The sequence below is a fragment of the Fonticula alba genome (assembly GCF_000388065.1).
Source record: "Fonticula alba strain ATCC 38817 unplaced genomic scaffold supercont2.2, whole genome shotgun sequence".
In the NCBI taxonomy this organism is placed as follows: domain Eukaryota; order Rotosphaerida; family Fonticulaceae; genus Fonticula; species Fonticula alba.
The window spans coordinates 1,506,313-1,515,914 of NW_009242972.1; the positions used below are offsets into that span (position 1 = coordinate 1,506,313).

The 9,602-nt window shown below is 73.9% G+C and overlaps 4 protein-coding genes across 4 annotated transcripts in view; 2 read left to right on the forward strand and 2 right to left on the reverse strand.

Annotated features, from left to right (window-relative positions):
* Nucleotides 1-2,692, forward strand: part of H696_01350 (hypothetical protein) — a gene marked incomplete at both ends in the record, with an annotated part of 6,255 nt that extends 3,563 nt beyond the window's left edge. The window contains 2 exons of the mRNA XM_009495244.1: nucleotides 13-503; nucleotides 653-2,692. Of these exons, the coding sequence (XP_009493519.1) occupies nucleotides 13-503; nucleotides 653-2,692 (2,531 nt within the window). The remainder of the gene's footprint in view (nucleotides 1-12; nucleotides 504-652) is intronic.
* Nucleotides 2,693-3,327: 635 nt separating this feature from the next.
* On the forward strand, nucleotides 3,328-4,526 carry H696_01351 (5-formyltetrahydrofolate cyclo-ligase; the record flags this gene model as incomplete). The annotated part of the gene is made up of 5 exons (XM_009495245.1): nucleotides 3,328-3,534; nucleotides 3,665-3,968; nucleotides 4,033-4,129; nucleotides 4,238-4,308; nucleotides 4,411-4,526. The coding sequence occupies exons 1-5, from the start codon at nucleotides 3,511-3,513 to the stop codon at nucleotides 4,524-4,526; spliced, it is 612 nt and encodes a 203-aa protein (XP_009493520.1). The 5' UTR covers nucleotides 3,328-3,510.
* An 81-nt stretch (nucleotides 4,527-4,607) lies between these two features.
* H696_01352 (hypothetical protein) lies at nucleotides 4,608-6,974 on the reverse strand (the record flags this gene model as incomplete). Its single annotated transcript, XM_009495246.1, has 5 exons — nucleotides 4,608-5,235; nucleotides 5,472-6,126; nucleotides 6,206-6,401; nucleotides 6,501-6,562; nucleotides 6,734-6,974. The coding sequence occupies 5 exons, from the start codon at nucleotides 6,972-6,974 to the stop codon at nucleotides 4,638-4,640; spliced, it is 1,752 nt and encodes a 583-aa protein (XP_009493521.1). The 3' UTR covers nucleotides 4,608-4,637.
* A 663-nt stretch (nucleotides 6,975-7,637) lies between these two features.
* On the reverse strand, nucleotides 7,638-9,091 carry H696_01353 (hypothetical protein). The gene is made up of 6 exons (XM_009495247.1): nucleotides 9,048-9,091; nucleotides 8,702-8,897; nucleotides 8,451-8,533; nucleotides 8,161-8,247; nucleotides 7,912-8,013; nucleotides 7,638-7,775 (listed from the first exon to the last, which is right to left on the reverse strand). Exons 1-6 carry the CDS (start codon nucleotides 9,066-9,068, stop codon nucleotides 7,755-7,757), a joined length of 510 nt encoding a protein of 169 aa, XP_009493522.1. The 5' UTR covers nucleotides 9,069-9,091; the 3' UTR covers nucleotides 7,638-7,754.
* Between the last annotated feature and the right edge of the window lie 511 nt (nucleotides 9,092-9,602).

A 9,602-nucleotide genomic window follows, 5' to 3' on the forward strand; every position in this document is an offset into this window, starting at 1 on the left:
CCTTCCGCCCAGCCGAGCGTCACGTCGGCTCGACAAACATGAACGACCGGAGCAGCCGGTCGCACACCATCCTCCGCGTGGCGGTGGAGAGCCGACCGGCCGCCTCGCCGGCGCCCGGCCCCGCGGGACCCGGCGCCCCGGCCCTCGGCGCCGTGCGGATATCCTGCCTGAACCTGGTGGATCTGGCCGGGTCGGAGCGCGCGCGCAGCACCGGGGCCGAGGGGCTTCGCCTGCGCGAGGGCGGCGCCATCAACCGCAGCCTGCTGGCCCTGACGAATGTCATCGCCCGGCTGGCGGCCGACCCGACCTCCGAGGCCGGCCAGCACATTCCCTACCGCGACTCGCGCATCACGCGCGTGCTGCAGAACTCCCTCGGCGGCAATGCCCAGACGGTCATCATCTGCACCGCCACCCCGGCCCCCGGGGACTTCGAGGAAACCCTCAGCACGCTGAAGTTCGCCTCCCGGGCCAAGGACGTCAAAAACCGCCCGCAGGTCAACGAGGTCCGTGACCGTCTGCCCGCCTCGGTCGGCCATGCTCGCCTGCCCCTCGCCGCCTTGCGCGCCTGCTCCTGGGGACTCACCTGCTCCTCGCCTTTTTTTTTTCTTTTTTTTCTTTTTTTGCTCCTTCCCTGTTCCTCCCCGTTGCACAGGTCCTCCCGGACTCGGTGCTCATCGAGCAGTACCGCCGGGAGATCGCCCGGCTGAGTGTCGAACGAGACCAGCTGCTCCGCTGGTCGTCCCTGGGCCCGGGGCCCGAGCCCGGCCCCCTGGCCACGCCCGAGCCCCCCTGCGCTCGGTGCTCTTTGGGGCCGGAGCCGGAGCCCGGGCCGGAGCCGGAGCCGGAGCCGGACCCCGGGCCGCCGGGCCCCGATGCAAATCTCCTGCAGCAGCTGGAAAGCCGCCTCCATGTGGCCGAAGCCCATACGGCCCAACTGCAGGAGGACCTGCACGTGCGTGGGTCGGCGGTCCGCTCGCTCGAGGCCCAGGTGCTGGCCTTGTCCTCGGAGAGCGCCTCGCTGGGGGAGGAGCTGGCCGGGTTGCAGGCCCGGTCGGCCCTGACGGCCCGGCAGCTGGCCGGCGGCCTGGACCAGCTCATCCGGCAGCTGGGTGACGGCCTCGATGCCGGGGCGGGGCCCGCCGAGCAGGCCCCCCCGGGGGAGGCCCCCCGGGCTCCGGGTGACCGGGCGCGTGCCCTGGCCGCCGCGGCCGACGCATGCCGATGGCCGGATGTCCGCCTGTCCGGGCCCTTCGGGCCGGTGGCCGAGCAGCTGGGCATCCTGGCCGGCCGGCACCGCCAGGCCCTGGCCCAGGGGGCATGCTGGCTGCAGGCCGCCGACGAGGCGCACCGCGCGGCCACCGCATCCAAGGCCGAGGCCGCCGCGGCGGCCGCTCGCACCGCCACCCTCGAGGAGGAGGTGGCCCGTGGCCGGCAGCAGGCCGAGCGCCTGGGCGCCGAGGCGGCGGCCGCCGCCCGGCAAGCGGCGCAGCTGGAGCGCGACTGTGCCACGCTGGCCCGCGAGCGGGACCTCCTGGTGGCCGAGCGGGCCACCATCGTGGCCGAGCAGAAGGCCGGGGCCCGGCACCGGGACCAGCTCCAGGCCGACCTGGCCCAGAGGGCCGCCGAGTGCGAGCGCCTGGCCCGGGAAAACCGCGCCCTCATGGCCGAGCACCGGGACCTGGCGCAGCGCCTGGCGACGCGGGCCGGCCCGGCGCCCCGGGCCACGGCCGAGCACCCCGCCGGCCAGGCCGCCGAGCAGACCCCCAAGCAGCCGGGCCCGCCGGAGCCGGGCCCGCCGGAGCCGGGCCCCCCCTCGGAGGGGCTCCTCTCGACGCCGCAATCCGAGCCGCTGGGTCCCGGGGGCTCGTCGCCCGACCATCCTGCGGCCCCCTTGCCCGGGCCGGGCGCCGGGTCGCCAAGCACCCCCGAGGCGCGGCGCCGGCGGCGCTCCCCCTCGCCCGATGGCGAGGGCCCCGGTTCGGTGAAGCGGCCGCGGCCGCTGGCCGACCCCGGCCCCGGGGCCGCGAGCGTGCCCGGCCCCGAGGCCGAGCCCCCTCGGCCGGGTGCGGGGCCGCCGGCCGGCTGCCAGCTGGAGGTGCTGGCCGAGCGGGACCGCCTGCGCGCCGAGCTGGCCACCGCACGGGAGCAGCTCCGTGACGCGGAGCGCCGGCTGCGGGAGCTGGCCACGGCCGAGCCCCGGACCCCGGGCCGGGCGGCGGACTGCCCGTCGGGCACCGCACAGCCGTCCGCCCACCCGGCGGCCCCGCACCCGGCCGAGCTGCATGATGCCGGGCCTCGGCCCGGGTCGGGGAGCGGCCCGGCCGGGTCGCCGGGGCTGCGCGCCGGCCGGCGCATCCCCACCGCCTCGGCCTTCCTCCGGCGCTTGGAGTCTGGCCGCGGGCCCGGGCCGGGGTCCGGGGCCGCCGGGGCCGCCGGGGCCGCCGCCGGGTCGCCCACCTCCCCCTCGACGGGGCCGGGCTTGCGGCAGCGCCCCTGGTCGCGGCCAGCGGCCGCCGGGTCGCCGGGCCCGGCGGCCAGGAACCCCACGCTGGCCGCGCTGGCCGGCCACCCGCGTCCCCCCTCGCCCTCGGTGAAGTCGGCCAACCTGAGCGCCGACTCCGAGCAGGTGGCCCAGATGGCGCTCTCCTCGCTCGGGGAGATGGAGCAAGTCCCCCAGTGCCAGCAGCAGTGACCGCCCGTGCTCCCCCCCCACCCACCCCCCCTCCTCCGTCCATTTCCTCCCTCCCCCCTTGTCCTTGTATTCCCGGCTCCCGTGACGCGTGTGTGCGCGGCGACGCACCCCGTACGATCGGCCGAACGCCACCAATACACCCCAGGCGTTGTCCTCCCTCCCCCCCCCCGCCGCCGCTTCTTTCTCGCCACTCTCGCGTGCGATCGGGCCTCTGTGCGTTGGCACTCCGCCGCTGGTCGGCCGATCGTGACGGCTTGCGCCCCGCCTCAACAGCGGGTCCCCCAGCGGAGCCCCCGGCCGCGGGGAGGCCGGCGGGCAATGGGTTTCTCTTCTGTCCTCTCCCCCCCCCCCCCCCCCCCCCACCCCCCCCCCCCCCCCCCCCCCCCCCCCCCCCCCCCCCCCCCCCCCCCCCCCCCCCCCCCCCCCCCCCCCCCCCCCCCCCCCCCCCCCCCCCCCCCCCCCCCCCCCCCCCCCCTGGGCTCGGGCCCTTGTGCCTTGGCCCCCCCCCCCTGGGCGGCCCCTCCTGGCCGGTTGCGCCCCCCCCTCAACGGGGGGTCCCCCGGGGGGCCCCCCGCCCCGGGGGGGGCCGGCGGGCAAGGGTTTTCCTTCTCGCCCCCCCCCCCCCCCCCCCCCGCCCGCCCGCCCGCCCTCCTGTTCGGTGCCATTCTGCACCTGCACCCGCCCCCTTCGCACAGCCATACTCGCCCGCGCGCACCCAGCTGCCATGAGTCCCCCCGTCCCCCCTGGCACCACCGTCCAGGCATCCAAGCGCCTCCTGCGGCAGCACCTCCGCCAGGGTCTGATGGCCGGGGCTGCCAATGTGCAGCAACGCCGGTCCGACAGTGCGTCCTCATCTCTCCACTGACATGTGTGTGTGTGTGTGTGTGTGTGTGTGTGTGTGCGTGTGAAACGACACCCCCTCTCCCTGCTTCGTCGGATGCACTGACCGCCGGCCCCTCGGCAGACCAGCAGCTCTTGGCGCGGCTGCTCGAGCAGCCCGAAATCCCCCAGGCCCGCAATGTGGCCATCTATTGTGCGGACGCCGGGGAGCAGCGCGGCGAGGTAGACACCGACACCCTGGCGGCCACCCTGCTGGCGGCCGGCAAGCGCCTGTTTGTCCCGTATGTCTGGCCGCCGGGGGCCACCGACGCCGGGGGCCTGGCCAGCGGCTGCCGCATGGACATGGTCCGGGTCCGAGACCTGGAGGCCTGGCGCGCGCTCCCGGTCGGGCGCTGGGGCATCCGCGAGCCGATCATCGACCGCGACACGGAGTTCGGTGCGCCCGTCCCGCCCCCCCCCCCCTCCACCTGGCGCACGATATTGACAACCTCCCTCGACAGCTTACTCGGCCGCAGGCGATCCCACCCCACTGGACCTCATCATCATGCCCGGGCTTGGTTTCGACGCCCAGGGCGGGCGCATCGGCTTCGGACGCGGGTGCGTCCCGGCCCCGCCCCAATCACACCACCTCCCTCCTCCTCCTCCTCCTCCTCCTCCTCCTCCTCCTCTCGCGCACACCCCCTGCCAGCCACTGACCCCGAACAGCTATTACGACGAGTATGTGCGCTTCTGCGATCGGTGGGCCGACGCCCGCGGCACGCCACGGCCGCGCCTCCGTGCGTCCCTCCTCCCGGCATCCACCGCCCCCCTTGGCGCTCAGGCGCACCCGCCCGACTAACTCGACCATATTCGTGCGCCGGACCGCCCGCCCGCCACAGTGGCCATGTGCCTGCCGGAGCAGCTGGTCCCCGAGACAATGCCCCGCGAGGAGCACGATCACCGGCCCGTGGATCGGGTCATCCTTCTGCCGCCGCGCCAGATGGGTCCCCTCTGAGTGCGCGCGCGCGCGCGCGCGCATCTGTCCCCCCCCCCCCCTGCTCCATTCGCCCATCCAAACGGACGAAGCAAATACAAGCCACACACACACACAGCATGCATTGCGCCATCACGCCGGGACCAGGTAGCACAGCAGGAGCTCCAGCGCCGAGGCCCAGGCCAGACGTCGCTCAACGCCAGGCTCCACGGGGGTCACCTGGTCCAAGGTCATGGGTGCGGCGCCCGCAAAGGGGCACCCCGGCGCCGGGTCATCCACCGGGTGGAGGTGCGTCGCCCAGCCCCCGGCCGGGGTCCGGACGTCCGCCCGCAAAACCAGCCTCAGCCCGGGCCCCGGCAGCGAGAACAGCCCAATCACCAGCCCCAGGCTCCCGCCGGCCGGCAGGGCCAGTGACGCGTCCTCGCGCCAGGGCCGGGCCACATGGCGGATGGCCACCCCCGGCCGGGGGAAGAGCACCAGCACTCGCCGGCCGCCGGACGGACAGCGCTCGCACAGGCCCTCCTCCGGGTCTAGGGCCACCACCGCCGTGCATGGCCGGCCGGCAGGGCCCCCCGGGGCCAGGTCGCAGATGCACCGCGTGTTGCCGGCAGGCCGTCCACTGGCCAGCGCCGCCAGCCACACCAGCGCCGTCAGCAGCCGGCGCCGGGCCCCGGGCCGAGGCCGGTCCGCGGGCCCGGAGTCCCACAGCCCCGGCGACAGGGGGCGTGCCCTGCCGGTGGGCCGCCGGGGGGGGGGGGGGGGGGGAAGGGGGAGAGGGCAGCCGAAAAAAGATATATGCAAAGACCCAAGCAGCAGAGGGGCACAAAAGAATGGACAAACGCCGGGAGGCGGGTCAGCCATCGAAGTCGCCAGCATGCAAGGTTGTGCGCATATGGGGGCGAGGGGCGAAGGGCGAAGGGGGGGGGGGCGGGGGGCGGGGGGCGGGGGGCGGGGGGCCAAGCGCACGCCATCAATCGCAGCAGGGCGTCCAACGGCCGGGCGGTCGCCAGGAGAAAGGGCAGCCCCGGGCGCAAGACCGCCAGCCGGGACAGGTGCCCGGCCAAATGGGCGGCCACCAGGCCGGCCGGGCCGGCGGCCTGGAGCAGGCTCGCCTCTGGGCGAGGGGCCGCCAGCGCGGCGGTCGCCATGGGGCCAGCCCCGCCGCCGGCCGCGGCGATGGTGGCCTTTCGCGCGCGGGCGTCCGGCCGCCGAGCCTTGGCACGCGCCCCGGCCGTCAAGTCCACCACCTGCGCGGGCACAAGATGCCGCGTGAACACCGGCTGCCCCGCGAGCAGGTCCACCTCGGCCAGGTCCACCAGATCCTCCTCGCAGGCCATGGCCCGAGGGGGAGCCCTGGCCGGGGACCCCCCGAGGCCGGGGGAAACACCGGCCGAGCCGCGTCCCAGCGCGAGACACGCCTCGCCGGTCGGCCGCCGGGCCGACTCGGAGCAAGGGCCCCCGGCCGGGCCTGGCCCGACCCCCAGACACTGGTCGCCGGCCAGGCGCGGCCCGTCGCCACTGCGCAGCGGCCGCGGCAGGATGGGCCTATCATCGGGCACATCGGCCGGCCGGCTGGCCGGGGCCTGCGGAAGTACGGGCACACTGTGGACTTCATCGGCGTCTTGCTCCCGGACGTCAGTCAGGCGGCCCTCCGGACCATGGGGCGAGAGGAAAAGAGCCGGGCCCGGATGGCAACGCACCAAGCACGCCGCCCTCGCGCACCGAGGCCAGCCGGCGAAGGGCCCGGCCAAAGGTGTCGCTCTGGCGCACGGCCGCCGCCCCGGTGAAGGCCACGCGCAGGAAGCGGTCTGCCAGGGGCCCGGAGGCCGGGCCCGGCTTCAGCCGGAGGAGCAGCATACCCTCCTCCGCCGCTGTGCAGGAGGCCACGGCAGCGAGCTTCCCCGGCCAGGAAGCCCGGAGGATGGTGCGGAGCCACACGAGACAGGGTCAGGCCTCCAGCGACCGCGGGTGATCCTCCCACGACGGCGTGCGCACCTTCACATGCACCGGTGGCGCCGAGCCGCCGCGGGTAATGACCAGGAAAAAGTTGAAGCACCCTGTGGCATGCGCAGTGTCAGCTCGGGCTCGGGTGCTCGCCAGGAGAGGGGCTGCATGCATCGATGAAGGGGCAGACAATACAAAGTCCATGACACACACACACACACACACACACACACACACACACACACACCACGCGCAGATACGCGCAGATACGCGCAGATACGCACCATCGCGCGCAAAGGACAGGGTCACGCTGGCCGAGCGGGGGGAGGTCCCGGTCGGAGGCCCCGGGCGCCGAGCGTCGCGACCCGGCTCCCGAAAGTGCAAGTTCTCTGTGGATAGCTGGCAAGGGTAGATCCCGCCGAGAGGGCTGCTGCTGCTGCTGCTGCTGCTGCTGCTGCTGCTGGTGCCGCTGTCGCTGGTGCCGCCGTCGCTGGTGCCGCCAGTGTTGTTAGGAGGGCCGGCCATCGGGCTCGCGCGCGCAGAAACGAACATAAACAGAGGGGGTGGTGGGGGGGAGGAGGATGCCCAAAAACCGGGAGGGGACCCGGCTCCTCAGAGGCACGCCGGCGAAAAAAGCCCCGCCCTCCGCCCCCCGCTCGCACCGACGGCCGCCAGCCCCAGGCACATGCCAACGGCTGGGGCCGGGTGGTGCTTCCCCGCGCCCGGGAAAACCCGCAGCGTCTGGGGCGCCATCCCCAGTCCCCAGGCGGGTGTCCAGAGGTCGAGGTGTGTTTTTATTTCCCCCCCCCCGCCCCCCCCCCTCCCGCCCTCGCCTGGGTGCCGGACCATGTGTTGCATGGGGGCCGGGCAGGACGCCGCCATGAATATAAGAATCGGACCGGCAAGTTCAGACGGGGCAGAACCGCCAGGGCCCGTGATTGGACCCGGAACATGATCCCAAATAGCCTCCGCGGCGGGCGCGTCTGCGGGTTTAGGTGAGAATGGTGTTAGACAAAGAAAGGCCAACGCCGGCGGAAGGAATACACACACCCAACCCCGCAGGGGCGCATGACCCGTCTCCCGTCCGCGTGATCCAGCAGCCGAAATCCTGCCCCCCTGACTGGACACCGACACACCGGGCGGGGGACGGGGCGCGAGGCACATCGGCCGGACAAGGCGATACATACATCCAGGGAAGGGGGCATTTATTGGGCAGGATGGCCGGCCTGCAGGAAAGCAAAGGGACAGACGAGAGAGGTGTTCGGATTGGCCCGCGATCTCGGGCCATCGGGCGAAGCGTGTCGATCAGGCGTGCGAGTGCTCGACCTGCAGCAAGGGACCGGGGCCCAGGCAAGGGCGGCGCAGGGGGGCGGCGAAAGGAGGGCGGGGGGGGGGGGGATGTTAGATCGGGAGGCCTTTTCCGGGAAGAAGGTCCGGCCAAGGGGCGGGGGGGGGGGCGTGCCTTCTTCAGGTCGCTCATGTTGGTGGTGCCGGCGCCGATGCCAAAGACGTCGATGCCATGGATGCGCGTGGTCTCAGCGCCGTGGTTGGACTGGACGAAGATCTTCGTGGTGACAGGCGGTGCGGAGGTCAGGAAGGGGGGGTGCGCATGTGGTGGTGTGCCGGCGTGGCGCCGGAACCCCGGAGCAGGAGGGCGTATATGGATGGGCGTGTGCCTGCCTGCTGGGGCCAGGACAGGGCCCCGACGTACGGTGATGTTGGACACGCGCTGGAAGCGCGCGATCCGCAGGGGGATGTAGCACCCGGCAGCCAGCGAGGCGGCCGTCAGATCGGACTCCTGGGGTGGGGACAGCTGTGTGTCAGTGCCAGAGCCCTGGTCGCGGGGGGGGGGGGGGGGGGGGGGGGAATGGGGGGGGGGGGGGGGGGGGGGGGGGGGGGGGGGGGGGGGGGGGGGGGGGGGGGGGGGGGGGGGGGGGGGGGGGGGGGGGGGGGGGGGGGGGGGGGGGGCGGCATATGCGAGGGGGGAGGGGCGGTACGCACAAATGCCGCGGTCAGGGAGGACCCGTTCTCGAAGGACACGTCGTCGCGATTGACAAACACCCGAATGCGCTTGGGCGCGGAGTCTGGCCACGCGTCGTGCGTGTGTGTGTTTGTGTGTGTGTGTGTGTGTGTGTGTGCGTGTGCGTGAGTGTGCGCGAGAGGCGGGCAGCGAGCGGGCGAGCGTGTCAGTGCCCAAGCGCAGGGGCCCAGAGCGCAGGGAGGGGGGGCAAGGCCGCAAGCAAGGCACGCACCCGCGTCGGTGGCGGTGATCTTCAGCCCGGAGAGGCTGACCTGCTCCACGAAGTACATGTCCAGGATGAGCTCCTCGTCGACGTCGCTCTCGACGAAGGGGGTGGTCTTCTTCAGCAGCCCGGTGAATGACCGGTCACCCTTGTCGTTGATCCCCTGCGACTGGCGCTGGTCGACCAGCTCCAGGAGCGAGGGGTGCTGCGGGAGGCAGGCCCGAAGTGGATGCGCGCGGGCGGGCGGTCAGACAGGCAGGCCAGGGGTCCGGGATGGGTCGACAGCGTGCAGCCGGCCGAGCAGGCCACAGCCCAGGCCGGGGCTCGGGCAAGGGACCCCCGAAGGGAGACGCACCTGGGGCTTGGAGGCAGACATGGATGCGGGGGATGGGAGGCGGGGGGGGGGGGAAAGAAAGGAAAAAAGCCGGGGTGCAAGGGACAACCGCGGCAAGGGGGCAGGAGGTGCGGGGCGAGGGGCTGGGGCGGTGGGTGCTGGCCAGGGCCCGCAAGGCAGCGGGCGGCTGCTGGCGGTGAGCCGGGCGAAAAATGGCCCCCATCGTCCGACCGGCGAGCAGGGCGGCCGCGGTGTGTCGCCTCCCGAGCCCCGCCGATCGCGGGGCACATTCGCGCGCGCGCGCGCGCGCCTAGACGCGCCGACGACGCGGGTCCGATCCCCCGGCGGAAAGGCGGGAAGGCCGCCCCGGCGGCACAAGCGTCTAGAAGGTGGTGTTGCGGTCATGTCAAAAGGCCGATCACATGAACGCCGGTCAGTGGGGACCTCGGCCGGGGGATTTCGGCGATCGCAGCGTCGCGATCGCCCTGGCGCCCCTCCTCACATCGGTGGTGCACTCTCCTTCGGCCTCCTGCCGAGCCGCCCTATCCCCCTCCCTCGCCTTTTTCCTCGCCCCCC